At 40.3% G+C, this 16,799-nt stretch overlaps 1 protein-coding gene across 1 annotated transcript in view; it reads right to left on the bottom strand.

Annotated features, from left to right (window-relative positions):
* Window positions 1-5,888: 5,888 nt before the first annotated feature.
* The window catches only part of ENTPD7 (ectonucleoside triphosphate diphosphohydrolase 7), a 45,791-nt gene continuing 34,880 nt past the window's right edge, over window positions 5,889-16,799 (bottom strand). The window contains exons 13-15 of the mRNA XM_044660216.1: window positions 7,262-7,347; window positions 6,778-6,939; window positions 5,889-6,435 (exon numbers count right to left, since the gene is read on the bottom strand). Of these exons, the coding sequence (XP_044516151.1) occupies window positions 6,204-6,435; window positions 6,778-6,939; window positions 7,262-7,347 (480 nt within the window). The 3' untranslated portion in view covers window positions 5,889-6,203. The remainder of the gene's footprint in view (window positions 6,436-6,777; window positions 6,940-7,261; window positions 7,348-16,799) is intronic.

The following is a 16,799-nucleotide window of genomic DNA, read 5'->3' as shown; positions in this document are numbered from 1 at the left end:
GGGAAAACAAAGTGTGAAGAAGTTGTGCTTACTGTTTACTGTTTTTACTTTTCTAGTTGCCCCTTTACCCTCAGTGTTCCTGTCTTTTGACCCCTTAGAATCCTCATTGGGATGCTGTACTCTTAATAGAAGTGAGGTTTCGCGGGAACATTTCCTTCCTTCTGCACACAATCCTTGTTCTTATGTTTTATTCCTTTGGGGCTCTCTTGCTGCTACTGAGTCAAAAGCAAAATGACTGCAAGTCAGGAGATGAGTTCTGCTCTCAGCAATGCCACCAGCATGCCATATGGCTTTGGCTTTCAGCCCCATCAAACTCCAGTTTTTAAGCTGAGATTTTACTGAATGTTATCCAAGTTTAAAATTCTGTGTCTGCATAGCTCCCAGTAAAAGCACTACTAACACATTGAAGAGCTAACATATACCCTAAATGATGATTCTTTAACACAATTAAAGTGACAGGATGCTTTTTCCTATTAGTAAGTGGTTGGGGTAGAGGTTCCTTAAGAAGTAAGAGATTTTGCCTCCATCACGCTTTTCCCAAGAGCCAGCCTTGCAGGTACCCTCACAAACATACTGTACGACTGAACCAGAATCATAAGGCCACAGCCCGGCCATGGATCTCATTGATGCAGGGAATGCTTCTCCCAGTGTAGCTCAGCACCTTGCCTGCACCTTACAGCCTTAGGTCACAGGACTTGCCCAGGGTCATACAGCCAGTAGGGGTTAGAGGCAGGACTCCCATTCAGGCCTTCCTGGTTTCAAAGCTCTTTCCATTATACCACTTAGTTATAAAATCTTAAAAGTATGAACTTTTGACCTATCCAGTCCCTACACTCAAGTGTTGAAGAGAGCCTTATGGATGCTGTAGGAGAAGCACTAGTCAGTGGAGGGCGGTGACCCTGAGGAGCTAAGCCTCTGCTCCTGGAAATTTTGATGGCGGTTGGTTTTTTTTAAAGTCATCCTGTGTTGTTTACTCAATGTCTTCATTTGTACATAAGGAACTAAGACCCAAAGAAGGGATGGGACATACAAGTCCGAGGCCAAATGGTTTATGCCAAAACTAGGCCTAGACACACATGACTACCACCTCGGTGTTCTTGCACTTGTTTGGTTCTTGAGTGGGCTTTGCCCCTCTCTTCTGTTTCTGACTTCCCCTTTTTCCTACAGCAATGGTCAGGCTTTCCCGCCTTTCCCCAATAGATTGTCCTATTTCAGGTATGTGTGATACAGAGGGAAGGGCATGCATGGCTTCCACTTGGATGGCCTAGGTCTTCCATTAGGGGCTGATACCTGCCACTGATATCGCCATAGCAAAACTACTTTTTTCTGACCTGGGCCTCAAGGGATTGAACAAGGGAATCTGAACCCCTTCAGACATTCACTGATTGCTTGGCCCTCTGAGTGCAGTAGGACAAGGGTCTGTGGCTACACAGAGTAGCACAGAAGGGAGGAAATAGTTCAAAGGGGACATAAAAGTTTGAGACTTGGGTTTGAGGCCTCAACTCCGTAAGTCATTTAACTCCTCTGACCCTTATCTGTAAAATGGGTATAATTATTTTTATCAAGAAATCACTTTAAAAGGATAGCTATCAATTATAAACATGAGCTTTGCTATAGAGGAAAACTACGAGCTGGAGAAGCAGAGAAAAAGTAGGAGCGGGACAGATTTGCTTTCCAACCCCAAGGAGAGCCTGAGCTCAAAGAGGTTAAATCCAGACTAGAGAATTCATAATCCAGAAAACAAAAGTATAGGATGCCAGAACTGGAAGGGTTATAAGAGATCAGTGCAGCCCTGGAATTATTTAGAGATGGGAAATCCAGAGTGGGGGCAGGGGATGATAGTGAGTTAATAATAGCAAAATGGACTAAAACCGTGATTTTGGGAACAACATATCCATCTTAACTTCACTGCCTCTGATCTGTCATTGTTTTTCAGGGCATAATTAATTACTTTTTTGTGAATTGCATGCCAAACCTAAGTACAAAATGGAACCACAACTTTTGGCTTTCCAGAACTGATTCTAGCAGTATTTTTTGAGAACACAAAAGCCTTAGAGGCCCAAATTTCTGGCTACCAATGGCAATAAAATGAGAATGCAGTAAAGAAACTTCTACATAGTAACCTAACTCCATAGAATTCTAAACATCAACCACTCCCACCTGACTTTTTAATCCAAATTGAAATGAAGTTAGGTGACATAACAGACATGCTTACACAAGTAGAGGGGAATCAGACCATTTTAAACCCGTTTGCCAAGATTCTAATGGCAGCAAAAAAGAAACATGTTCCTGGAAGTTTAGAAATCTTCCCCAATAATTATAATCCAATTGCTTAATGAGGTAGAGCTTATTAGTCATTTAATCCTTCAATAATCTGGAATGTGATGAAACACTTTAGATGATGCTATTGGCTGAATGAATTATAGATTATAAAGTTAGGCAAATTTTAAAAATAGAAGCCTAAGGAGGCAGCTGGGTGGCTCAGTATATTGAGAGCCAGACCTAGGTCCTGGGTTCAATTTGGCCTCAGACACTTCCCAGCTGCATGACCCTGGGCAAGTCACTTAATCCCCAATTCCCAGCCCTTACCACTCTTCTGCCTTGGAACCAATGCACAGTATCGATTATAAGATGGAAAGTAAGAGTTAAAAAATAGATGCCTAACACTGGCTCAGTTAGAGAATCCTGAAAACCAGTTTGGAAGACGAGAAGCCAGTATGTGTGTTTTAGTAAAACTCTTTAGTAAAAATCTCTACAATTTTCACTCGGATGTGAGCAAAGCAGTGAGATACAGAGCAACGGCAAGTGTTGAGGTCTTCTTGAAAGCTGGTTAATGAACACCAGGATATACTATGCAAATGAGGCTACTGGAATCACCCCCTGGCATATCAATTTGATTTTATTCTACTGCATGTAATGATTACTGCTAGAAGTATCTTCACTGTTAACTTAAGGAACTAATACCTAAAAAGCAGCAAAGCTCTTCTTCTCCCAGCCCTCACCTCCTTAATTTCTCAGACTTTTTGGTCCATGGACTAAAGACCTAAGAAATTAGATCATTGGTTTCAGTGACATCAACAAGGGCTATGGTAAGTAAATGATTGTAGTCCCAAAACTAACCTCATTAGGGAGACCCTGAGCCTATAATGGCTTTGTGACTCATGCCAAGTCACTTAACTCTCTGACTGCTTTAGACAATTCAGAGAAGATGCTGCCTGGCATTGACTGAAAGGAGTTTCTTCACCCAAGGATTGATTCCCCTCCACCAAAGAAATCACTAGCCTTGTAGCATTTATTGGGCCACACCTGGAGAAACATTTCTCAAGGGCCCTGAAAGTGAATTAGAGTAAAGGCAGGGTTGGGAGTAAGTTAAAACACTTCAAGAGGACACCTGAGAAGCAACTCCAAAATCTTCTAGAACTTTTTAAAAAATCCTTTTGTTTCAAAAGTGGAGATAGGACATTTGTGAGAGGTAATCTTATACTATGGCAAGTTATTGAGTATTCATTCTTTTTCCTGCTTTACTAAGGAATTAATATATAGACAACGGCGGAAGGGCAAAAGGATATATTGTATTTAATTCAAAATATAAAAACCTTGTTATCCTGAGATATGGAAATGCCATTACAATTTTTTAAATAATAAAATATGTTGTAATGAGATTTGGCCTGAATCAGTAATGGTGAAGATCATATTAAAATTGGTAAGTGAAAAAAACTTGAATTTGATAAAGCTGTTACTCTTCATGGGGAGAAAAATTCCAATTATAGATACCCAAGTGGAAGAAAAATGCAAAAAGACTGAAAGATGGAGGGCAGAACTGGGGAGAGAAGATATGAAAGCTAAGCTAAACTGTGCAAAAACAACAGTAATGAACAAGTTCTAAGAAAGCAACAAGCATAGATATTATGTTGTCAAGGAAGTGATGGTCTTTGAGTGACTCTAAAAAGATCATTTGGAAACCGATAAAGAGACAACAGAAAAGGCAGAGGATGAAGTGCTAGATAAAATGCCAAAAGCAACTATTAAAAGTGTTTTTTGTAGTTTTGAGAGAGAACATTTAGATCTTGTCTTTCGGTATTTCACACAATTTAAGAGTAATAACTTACTTGAGAATGAGAATACAATTGGTCCCAGACCTTGTAATTAAAAAACACATACTCAAAAAATCCAAATCATTTCCAGTAAATCAATAATATGAAGGATAATTTACACAAAAACATGATAACACATATTTAGCCTAGTGATCACAGTGAAGCATTTTAACTAGACACATGTAAATACTTTCCTGTATTTAACAAGTTTTCCCCCTTTCCAAACTCTTCACCCTCAAATATCTTCTGCATTGAATGTGATTTATTGGCAGTTGATTAGGCAGTATTCTAAACACTTGGAGGCCAAGGCAAGAAAGAGAAATGCAACTGGATTGGTGCCAATTCACTGCCCCACCCTGACCTCTAACTTATTTGTGTGTTTTAAATCTCAACCAAATATGTTTTTACTGTAAAATATGAAAGCAAAGAAATGGAAAAAAAGACTCAAATTGAGACAGAGTAATAATATAAGTGTAGTGTAAGAAATATTTCCAAAGAAAGCTAAAGAATCCCTATATTAGGTTCATTTAACATTTCCCTGAAGGAAACATGGAGATCTTTGCCATCCCTAATAACTAAAACATCAGTCTGAGACATGTCTGGAACCCTTTTGCCTCCAGTTCTCACCAAGCAGGCAAGTATATCTCCACTGTTGTACCCACTGAAATAACTGTTTAATTTTGGGATCATTTTTTTTTTTTTTTTGCCTCATACTAAATGAAAGGGAGACCAAGAAAAAATTATTAGGGAAAGTCAGAATGGCTTATGGGGGAAGATCAAAGATCAAAAGTAAGGTTTCCTAGGAAAAATTGAAGGGAATAAATTGTCAAAGGTTGCAAGAACAGGCAAACCAAAGGTGCCTAAGGAGAACTGATTAAAAGCTGTCATTCCATGACATTCCATAAAAGCTTGCCCTTTTGGCTCTAACAGTCTAGTCTAATTATTGCTGCCCTTTTCTCATCCTTATTCATGAAATGTTGGTAGAGCTGTTGGGGTGGGGAGGAGGTCTTTTAGAGAACAATCAAACTGGCCAGATCAGACTCCTACCTGGAATTCTGCTGCCTCCAGAAAATCCTGAAGGCAGAAACTAGAACCACCATTTAAAAAATGACTTTTACTGCTTCCCCTTCCCCCCCAAATCCTGATATTTCTCTACCCTTCTACACAAGCACATCCCTTCTGATCCTATACATCTATCTTGGCAGTGAAATGAAGTGGCAACTGAGAATCCAGATACAAAGGCTCAGATTAAATGGGTTTGGGGGGGACAGGAACCTTAACTTAAAAACAAAACAAAACCTGAGGGCCCTGCGTTATCACAGCTTCTAGAGTCCCACAAGCATATTTAAGGCTCAAGAAGCAAAAATAATGCCGAGATTTAGTCTTTTCAACAAACTGATATGGACAAAATTGATCTACTTCAAGCAGTCAAGAGAAGTAAGAGTCTTTGATGGGCCCTTTAGAATGGGCATATCCCATGTAAGTCACATTAGCAGCAAGCCTGGGCCAGAGGCCTTAGGCAACCCTATGAGAGTTTCACTGCTGAGTAAAAAGAGAATTCGTTTGTATTATTTCAATTTCCTAGAAGTTCTGCTGGTCCATGGGCACAAAAGATCCTTGGATCATTATTAAAAGCTGTGGATCTCCACATATGAGATTTCTCTGTTACAGAGAAAGAAAAGTCTGCCACACTTCCTAAAATATATCAGGCTTGGTATCAGCTGCCTCAAGTTCCAGGATCCTCTTGCCCAGTGCCACACATTCCCTTCTTTATCTAGGGAAGTGAAAGCCGGGTATAGCCCATGGACACTGTTCCTCCAACACCAAACCCTCCCTGATAAAAGGGGCAGAAGGACATCTTGTGGGCATTAGGCAGAGAGAGGAAGGCTGAGTGCCTCGGATCAGACCAGAGTGTCTCAGCTACATAACTTCACAGATCGGGTCATGGCTTCTCTTGGATAGCTGGTCTTGGGAAGGAAGATGTGAAAACACAACAACAGGAGCCCCTGGGATCACTGAAGAAGCCTCTGAGGCAGACTCAGGATGGGCCCGGAACACCCTGAGCTTCAGTTCTCTGATTCTTGAGGTGCTTCAGTCCTAGAGCAGACATCATGGTCCCACCTGCACCCCGATTATAGGCACCATCTCTTCTATCCACAGCAGGTCTAAGGGAGCAGAGGCTCCAGCTTGTCTACGGTGAATCCTGCGCAGCCGAAGAAGGTACAAGATGATAGCCAGCAGCACCACCAGGATACAGGCAAAGAAAAGATAGTGGTTGTACACAAAGGAGAGACGCAACCAGCCATTGTGAACCTGCCGGATGCCCTCCTGGCGTAGATCCCTAGGTGAACAATTGGGGGTTGAGAAAATACCATTAACTTCCTAAACATAAAAAATTATTTTAGATTAAACAGAATATTATGAACCCACTAGAGTCCTTACCCTAAATATTTGACAACTCCAGCTACCAGTAGAGATTAGACCCACTTGCTGACCCTTTCCACTATCCCAGGCTGAACCAAGAGTGCTATCTTTCCACCCCTGTATTTGTTCTCTTCCTCACCAGGGCACTAAGGGAAGCCAAGAAGGAAGCCTCTCCTAACCAGACTCTGTGCCTAAATCAGGTAGCTCCCAGCTCAGGAAGTACAGAAATTTAAATCCCACCAAATGTGTCCAGCTTTACCTGAGTGGTAGGAAACGTGTTTTATACAAAATGGCTCCTAGGGTCCACTGCACCTCCCGGTCATACACCAACTGGGCAGTCTGCAGGTTCGGGTAATTATAAGGGAAGTGAAATCCTTTGTGGAGGACTTGGTACATCCAGGCTGACTTAAAACACTGATATCTGCAAAGAGAACAGGCCTACTCTTCAAATCCCCCTTTTGAGCCCTGTGCCCTCTCCCTCTTAGCTTTCTCTCTGAATGAAGCCTCATTCACATGACTTTCCCACTGCCACACTGCCCTCGTGCAGCCCCAAAGGTTTCCTCTTCATTTTCCTCCCTTCTGATGAATTCAGGGGTTCCTGAGTCTCGTAGCACATGGCTCCCTTTGATACCTACTCACATCCTCCACAACAACCAACCTTGCCTTCCATCTAAAGGTCAGATTAGGCCAGGAGACCTCCTCCTGTCCCTGTGACATTCAAGAAGGAAAAGGAAGTCCCTTACTTAAGTCGGTGCTGGTCTGCGTGTGATGAGAAGAGGCCGTTCTTAAATCTCTGACTTAGCACGGGCCATGCCATACTGCAGTAATCCTGGGTTGAAAACAAAGAGGACATGTGACATAAACCAAGAAAGATAAATTCAAAAGGGGGAATTTACAATCCATCCCATTCATACTTATTATGCTGATAAAAGAAGATGCAGGATGAGGAAGTGGGGAAAGCCCAGGATTTAGAAAGAGGAGGCCTGGGTTTGAGTGCCAGGTTTGCCACCTCCCCACCCTGGCAAACTCTTACCAAGTATTCTGACTGCTCAGTTTCTTTCCTGCCAAAATAGGACAAGAACATTTGCCCTGACTACCTCACAGGATTGACATGAGGGAAAACATTCTGTAAACCTTAAATACAGATTTAAAACATTATATACACAACATCTATTCAGTCCACAAACAGACTAATAATTATGGGGAAATGGAAATAAGGGAGGGAAGAAAATGAAATAAGGGAGGGGAAGGCAATTCTGTGGGGCCTATCCTTTGTCAGGTACTGTGCCAAGTACTTTTTGTAAATATTTCATTTTGTCCTCACAACAACTATGTGAAGTAGATGCTATTATTATCCCCTTTTTACAGTTGAGTAAACTGAGGCAGACAGCAGTTAAGTAACTTGCTCAGGGTCACATAGCTAGTAAATATTTGAAGCAGCATTTGAACTCAAGTCCTTCCAGCCTTTTTCTTTTCTTTTGGCATTCTAGAGAATTTATTTAAGGGGTGTGAATCAGATGTGTATGACTAGATTTGAAAGCTTCTTCTAAAAAGAAATGTCTTGCAGACTTAGTCACAAATCAAATTTAGTTAAAAGAAAAAAACTGTTCCAAACAAAGCTCTTCTGCATACCCAAAGACACACATTTGAAAAAAGGAGCTATGTAGCGACAAAGAATGTAAACAACACACTGTCAATCTCTTGTAGCTTTCTGATAAAAATCAAGATTTTTAAAACATTAATAAAAAAAAATGACCTACAGCTGCCTCTGAAATAGCAAAGAAAGTCATGCCAATACTAAATACTAAGCTATTTTCCCTAGGTTTTTTTAAAAAAAGAAAAGATACAGGTCCTTTAGTTCCATGTCTTCATATGGGATAGATTTTTTTCCCCATTAAACTACACAGAATCCACCCCATAATAAGAAGAGGATTATGCCATCATTTTAGTTTAATAACAGATCCCTAATATATGCTTTTCTCTTCATGCCACCATGTCTCCAGAGACTTCTCTGCCTCAGTCCTTCATAGTAAATAAGGTTCCTTCTGCAGATGACGTTCCCAAACAAGACTGAACTTCTTGATGAACACATAGAACAGTAACCTACAGACTGCTCAACTGTTAGCTGATAAGATCAAGAAAAGGTCTCCTGATCTAAATTCTATCTGATCTGGAATCTATCTATCTAATCTGGAATTATCTACCTAACTCTATCAAATCTAAATCTATCAAAATCTATCTAATATGGAAATAGGTTTTGATACAATGATACCTGTAAACCCCAGTAGAATTGCTCATTGGCTCCGGGAAGTGGGGAAAGAACATGAATCATGTAACCATGGAAAAATATTCTAAATTAACTAATTAAATAAAAATTTTTAATTAAAAAAATTCTGTCACTGTTCATTGCTATGCTCACATCACAACCACTCTATTAATTGGTTAAATTACTCTGGCTACAAGTAAAACACAGAGCAACACTTTATAAGCCATTAGTACCTGATTAGGTAATAAATTGTCCTACTACTAAGAGTATAAGGATGATATTAGAAATTAAGTCTTGTTACATTAGTTTAGAGATAGGAAGTGGAGAAGCTGGCTTGAGAAAGAACTGAAGCTTGAAACAGATCTGAGACAGTGTCAGTTTCAAATGCTGACAGTGTGTGGGGGAGGGGTGACGGTTTTTCTGTGGCAGTTACTCTCTGGGAGTGGTAGTTGGGCTCTCTCTGAGAGCTGGAAGCAGGCAACATCTTCTCTCTCCTCCCTGTCTGAGGTAAAAGGAAAGAAGGCAAAAACCTGAAGGAGCTAAGTGATTTCCTTTTCCAACCTGGGAAACATTAGTGACTGTCTATTGCTGTTTCATAGATTGTTTATCTCTGAGAAGACCAAAGAGAGACCTGGTCTTTGCTTTGGACTCTGAGTCTGCTAAGGCTCAGAGTCCTAACTTAGTTCTTGCTGAGGCTAAACTTTGTTATTTTTATAACTTGGAGACAAAGTTAAGAATTATATGCTTCGTATAAGGATAATAGTGTTAGTTTATTGAAAACAGGGAAATTTTGGGTTAGTCAGATCAGGAAGGATCAGCGTAGCTTGTGGAAACAGGAAAAGCAGTTCCTTGTGGAACCAGGGAGTTTTATTTGGGTGGTGTTAGAATTCTTTAGAATTGGGGCAGCTGGGTAGCTCAGTGGATTGAGAGCCAGGCCTAGAGATGGGAGGTCTTAGGTTCAACTCTGGTCTCAGACACGTCCTAGCTGTGTGACCCTGGGCAGGTCACTTGATCCTCATTGCCCACCCTTACCACTCTTCTACCAAGGAGCCAATACACAGTATTGACTCCAAGATGGAAAGTAAGGGTTAAAAAAAGAAAATTAAAAAAAAAAAAGAATCCTTTAGAATTAGAAATCCTTTTATGGCCATTTTATTCTCAATAGTTTATTTTTGTATAACAAGAGTCTCTCCTTAGCATCCTTGCACCTGGCCCTGAAGAGAAGTTCACTTAATGAGCTTCACTTCACTTATATAAACTGAAGATACTTTTGTAAGCATAGCAAGCAGAGTATCAAATCAGTTTATATCCATAATCAATTCATTGCTTATTATTTTTATAGTTTTATTGTTATTTTTACAAGAGAGAAGGGTGGTACCCTAGAAAAAGCACTGAATTCGTCAAACTTCTGACACTTAGTAACATGTGGTCTTCAGCAAATCACTCCTTGAGTCCTAATGTCTTTATCTGTAAGATGAGGCTACTAGTTAACATTATCTTTAAGGTCTTTTCCACACTCTAAATCCCATGATACCTTTGAGAATTAATATGAGGAAATGGGGACACAAGGAAGAATTGTTATGATGTTCTGTGACATAGGGGCAATAGAGGAGTTCTGGAGAGAATAAACCAGAAGACACTGGATATAGGAGGGGACACTAGGAGGGTGCTGGAAGGTGAGAGGCCAGTACTGAAAAATGAAGTGAAAATGTTGCTAATTCAGTCATTTCAGTTGTGTCTGACAGTGATCCCATTTGAGGGTTTCTTGGCAAACACATTGGAGTGGTCTGGCATTTCTTCCTCCAGCTCATTTGACATATAAGGAATCTGAGGCAAATGGGGTTAAGTGACTTGCCTGGGGTCGGATAGCTAGCAAGTGTCTGAGGCTAGATTTGAATTCAGGAAGAGGAGTCTTCCTGACTTGTCTATCTATTGTGCCACCTAGCCACCCTAAAAAGTTGGATCTAGATTTCACCTATTTCCCCAATTTTGCCTGCAGGGCAGCATAATTCTTTAATAGTACCTGAGGAAAGGAGGAACATGATAGTAGAAAAGTAAGTCAGGCGTCAAAGAAAAAGTCTATGAGACATCACATCTCCCACTGACTACTTTCCCTTGCCTAGGGTTTCCTTTACCCTGCTCTCCCCTAGTTCTTCTCCTACCTATCTAATTGAGCCTTCACTGTTTCCTCTGTTGTATGGAGAAACTATTATTGTTTCTGAGTCCATTTCCTTTTCTCTTGGTAATATTATCCTTCATGGGCTCATTGCCACCTCTCTGCAGATGACTCCAACCCTAGTCACTGTCTTGATCTCTACTCAGTATCATCACCAGATATTAGATATTTCCTCTTCCCATGGGCATCTCAATATGAACCAAACCCCTTTATCCACCCATCTGCCAAATGTTCCTCTTTCTTTGGAGTGCCACCAGCTTTCCCCAAGATTGCATTTCAGAGTCATCCTCAATTCTTCCTTCTTCATCCCCTTTATATCCAATTAGTTACCAAGTATCTCTATAATATCTTTTGCATCCATCTCTTTACCTTCATTCACACAGGGCACACACTAATACAGACCCTCATCATCTCTCATCTACATTATTAAAATAGCTTTTTAATTAGATTCCTGGCTTTTCATCTTTCCTTTCTCCAATTCATCTTTAATACAGCTGTCAAAATATTCTTTCCGAAGAACAAGTTTAACCAATGCACATTCCTGTTCAAGAAAATTCACTGGCTCTCTCTTACCTCCAAGATCAAGTATGACCTCCTCGACTTGGCATTCCAAGCTTTTCATAATCTGGCTCTGGCCTGTTTTTCCTAGTTTACTGCATTCTTCAATACATCTAAACTGGCCTACTTTCTCTCTGACCTTGATACTCTTATATTTCAATATTTGATATAATATATGTATGTATTTTAATGTGTGGCCGCCATGAATCAATAATTCAGATTGATTCCATAATTAAAATAGACCCAAGTCAGGATTGGTTTTAAGGTAGTTTATTTACAATTAGGAAGGTAGAAGGTAGGGAAATAGAGAGAGGGAGAGGCTAGCCCGGGTTGGGGGAGGCCCAGGCGGACAGAGGATTAAAAGGCTAATTAACTAGGCTACAAGCCACAGGGCCTTAGCAATCAGAGAGGCAAGAGGCCTACTTAAGGTAAAGGGTCTGGAAACGCCAAGGTAGGCCCAAGGAAGTCAGCCTAACTTACCCACGTGACAATTCAGAGGAGAAGTTGCCTGAGGTCTCAGCCGAGATCCTTCAGCACCAAGTTCAAAGCGGGAACTCCTTGTGGGTCCACCTCTAATTCAAGTGGACAAATGGCAGCCTCAATACTGGTTTCTTGATTTTTTACTTATTGTCACGTGTGGGTAACTCATGTCCCCTCTCCACTAAGGGAGGTGGGGATGACTATCTCTGGTGGTGAGAATTTTAACTATGAATGGGCTTGAGCTAATTCTATTTACACAATACTTCATCTCCTATGACACACATCACCTTTGCACATGCCTAGAATGACCTCCCTCTTAGCACCATCCTCTACTATCCTTCAAGCCCCAGCTCACATGTTGTCTCCTAGAGGAAGCCTTTCCTAATCCCCTTAGTTTTTAGTTTTCTCTTCCACCTCTTGAAATTATCTCATATATATTTATCTCTTTAGATGTTAATATTCTCTTACCAAGAAGAATTTAGTTCCTTAAAGGCAGAGCCTGTTTTTCATTTTGTCTTTGTATCTCTAGCATAGCTTAATAAATGCATATTGGATTAAGGAGAGCTTTATGGAGTTGTAGCATAGACAAAGGAAAATTCTAACAAAGCAGGGCAGGACAGGGCAGTTAGAAGACCTCAGAAATGCAAAAAGAAAAGGATTTCTGGGCTGTGAATTGATGCAGTCTTTTTGTATGGCATTATGTATATAACAAGGGCTAAACTATTCAAACCCATTGACTCAATCTGTTTTAGAATTGATACTTAAGTATGACTCAATCTGTTTTAGAATTGATACTTAAGTATTGTCTTCCAAGGCAGAAGACAATAAGGGCTAGGCAAACGAGGCTAAGTTATTTGCTCAGGGTCACATAACTAGGAAGTGTCTGAGGCCAAATTTGAACCCAGGACCTCTTGTCTCCAGGCCTGGCTCTTTATCCACTGAGCCACCTAGCTGTCCCAATGTGTGGCCTTGAGAGGGGAGTCAAGATGGTGGCTCAGAAGCAGCAAAAGTCAATTCCACTGTGAAAACCCTTCCACACCAATCAAAAGTAAAGCACTTCAAGGGAAAAGAAAACCAAATCCTACAACAAGACAGAGCTGCAGGACCCTCCTGCTTGATTCAACTTAAAAGGCATGCAGAGAAGATAGAATTCTTGGGTTTGAAGAAAAGAAAGAAAGAAGGAAGATCCCAGTGCCCTTCCCCCACCAACTGTGCAGAGACTCAGGTGGTTGCTAGGATCTCAAGGCAAGGGCTCCAGCCTAAAGGAAGTGCCTTGCTACCATAACCATACAAGGCTCAGGGCTCTGACCACAGCTGGTAGGGAGGTAGCCAGAGGGGAGGAGCAGAGAGGAGAGCAGCCTGGTTGCAACCTTCAGCCACCACTCTTCCATCTTGGGCCTCTGTCTCTGGAAGTTTTGACCTCAGGGCATATTCAGCTCTGCAGATCAACTCAACTGGCTTAATCCATTTTCAATAGTACAGAGAAGAAGCCTCTAGAGGGCAGAAAAGCTCAACCTCAAAATGGACAACCAAACTCAACAAGACAGAACCATAGGTCTCTCCTCCTCAATCCAACCTGAAAGGTATGCAGATAAAGTCAAATGAATTCTCGAGTATAAATGAAAGATCCAACACCCCTCTCCCACCTTCTGCATTGAATCCAGCTGACTGGGATCCCAAGGCAAAGGCTGCAACCATGACAGACTACCTTGGTACCACCATGGGAAGCTCAGGGCTCTGACCAGGCAGCTGGAAGAGAGGCAGCTGGCAGAAAGGAAGAGAGGAGGTGAAAGGTAAACTACCTTCAGCTTCCACACCTTCACTTTCACCTTCAGCCTCTGCTGGCAGGTAGAGAAGATCTGGCCTCAGGGCTCATTAATACAATAGGTCAGCTCCTTCAGCCTAATCCAGTTAATCAGCAGAGCAGTGAAGAAGCTCTTTCAGGGTAGAAAAGCCCAAACTCACAGATCCAGGAAATAAACAGAGGGACAAGAATATAGCCAATAAGGAGGGAGGAGAAAGGAAAAATATGATTAAGCAACAGAAAAAGAAAAAAGAAATTATAATTGACAGCTTTTATTCAGGTAATGGACAAAAATCAAATGGAAAAGAGGAGACCAAGGAAGAACAAGAAAAATGCAGAAACTCCAGTGAATTGGAGCCAAGCTTTGGAAGTACTCAAAACACAATTCAAAAAAAAAAAAAAATTAAGAGAGCCTGAGGAAAATTGGGAAAAGAACTTAAAAAGCAAAATAGGTCATTTGGAAACAGACACATGAACTAAAATATGAAACTAGTGTATAAAAAGCCAGAACTGACCAGCTTGAAAACAAGGCAAAGATAGTAAAAGATAAAAATAATGACCTACAAAGAAAAATAGACAAAAAGGAAAAGGAGGATCAAAAAGCCAGGAATGAAATTCAGTCTTTAAAAATTAGAATCTAACAACTAGAAGCAAATGACTTCACAAGGCAGAAAGAGTCTATAAAACAAAATCAAAAGAATGAAAAAATTGAGGAAATATGAAACACCTCATTGATAAAACAACAGACCTGGAAAATAGATCCAGGAGAGACAATTTAAGAATTATTGGACTCCTGAAAATCATGACAAAAGAAAAAGCCTGGATATCATTCTACAGGAAATTATCCAAGAAAACTGCCCTGATATTCTTGAACCAGAGGATAAAGTAGAGATTGAAAGAATACACAGATCACTTCCTGCATTAAATCCCTAATTGACAATGCCCAGGAATATTATAGCCAAGTTCAAAAACTTCCAGACCAAGGAAAAGATACTATAAGCAGCTAAAAAGAACAACTCAAATATCATGGAACCAATGTGTGGCCTTTTTAAAGCTTATACTTTCGGAAAAGAATTTGTCTTTGTCTATATGACTATATCTAAAAATATAAATCACAAATGAGAATACTCAATGAGAAGAAACATTATGGGCAATCCTTTTCCAAAGTTGTAAAAATTAACAGAAATATTCTGAAATTGAAGGAAGATGCCTCCACTAAAATCCTCTTCTGATTGCCTCATCATGACATGGATGTGACTATGAGTCACAAAGGTTAAGCTAGGGAAACATAAGCTCTAATGTCTGATGGGTCCTCCACCAAGCTAAAAAGGCTTTGCTTATAAACTCAGCAAATGTCAATAAATCTGCTGTCTAAAGACCAGTCTAACTCAATTTACATGGCTCCAAGGGATGAGTTGTTTTTGGCCACAGGTATTCTAAAAAAAATCATGGTAGATGGGATACAGTCTGCTTCAATGAAGCAAGGATATCCATGCCAACATGGCTATATCCTATATCTTTGTAGTTTTTAAGAGAAAGAATTCAAATGGAATCAAAAGAACTTAAAAGGAGGACCTGGGTTAAAATCTGGCCTCAGACACTTCCTAGCTATGTGACTCTGGGCAAGTCACTTCACTCCAATTGCCTAGCCCTTGCCTCTCTTCTGCCCCACAACATTTAAGGAGAGTAGGTCCAAGAATTAGAGCAGAGTAGGGGCTCTGGGTTTCCTTCTAAGGAGGTAGAGAGAGGGGATTCAACCTCCAGCCAAGAAGCGGTCAGGGGCATTGGCAGGAATGCCGAAGAAAGAGTTCACCAAGGAGACTGTTCCTTTTGGGTCCTCCAGCACCCAATACAGTCTAGCCAGCAGATGGATTAGGGAAATATGACTTTTTTTTTTATGTTACTATAATATGCCGAAGAATATGCAAATGTCTTAACATTCTTATGCCAAAAATACCTTAAGTCTTTTGAATCTAATATTTTCAGCAATCTGTTCTGCTTTCTTTCACTTTTTTGTTAATCTGGGTTATAGTTATCCAATGCTGAAAGAGGTAAAATCTACAATTATTGCATTACTAGTCAGAACTTTTTACAACCTAGTTTTTCCTTTAAGAATTTAGAAACCAAGCTATTTGATGCATATAAATTTAATAATGATATTGTTCCCTTATTTTTGATGCCTATTAACATAATATCTTAGTTTATTTCCTCTAACTTGTGTGATAATTAGATTAAGTCTACACTGCCCATCTTTAGATTTAATCACCAAAGGTGAGAGCACCTGCCAGTTCTGGGAGGTCCTAACCCACATGTGGTAGCGTGAGTAACGAATCAGAATCAACGGACCTCCCTCTACACTTTCTATGAGATTGTGATTGGACACTCAGGCTAGGGGAAGGCACTGGAAGGGATGCATACATGACCCCTTTAAAAGAGGGAGTTGAGTGAGTGAGGCGGCTTCTGGTTTGGTGAAGGGGACCTGAGGGAGCTTTGCTGGTTCGTGACCGAGACTGTTCCACATGGTGAGTTTAAAGACTAAATCTTCCTGAACTTCTATTAAGAAACTTCCTTTTATAGACTCTGTGAATGAAGTTTGCTCCATTCACCTCTGGGCCTCAGGCCCTTTAACCCTCCGCTGAGGGTTAAGATCTACCTGGATTAATTAGTGAGATAGATTCTTATTTTCTTCCTCTCTCTCTTCTCTCATGTACATAAACTTCCATAAAAGTCAATTTTGATTTGAGATTATTCTTAATTAAGGATTGATAATAGTTCAATCCTCTGGCGACCATCTTTAATATATTGAACCCATAAAACCCCTTTTTCACCCTTACACTTGTGAATATTTGTTGTCACCATTTCTGAAATGAAAGTAACTCTATATAAAGATACAGGAGGCTTATTCCTTGACCTCAAATTTCTTTCATCTATCAGGAGAGATAAGACACGTATATAAATTAAACTCTAATTTGGAAATGTTAAAAATATAAAAGATGA

This window comes from Gracilinanus agilis, chromosome 2 (assembly GCF_016433145.1).
Source record: "Gracilinanus agilis isolate LMUSP501 chromosome 2, AgileGrace, whole genome shotgun sequence".
Lineage (NCBI taxonomy): Eukaryota > Metazoa > Chordata > Mammalia > Didelphimorphia > Didelphidae > Gracilinanus > Gracilinanus agilis.
Note: the sequence above shows the minus strand (reverse complement) of the source record. Positions and strands in the feature narration are given on the sequence as shown.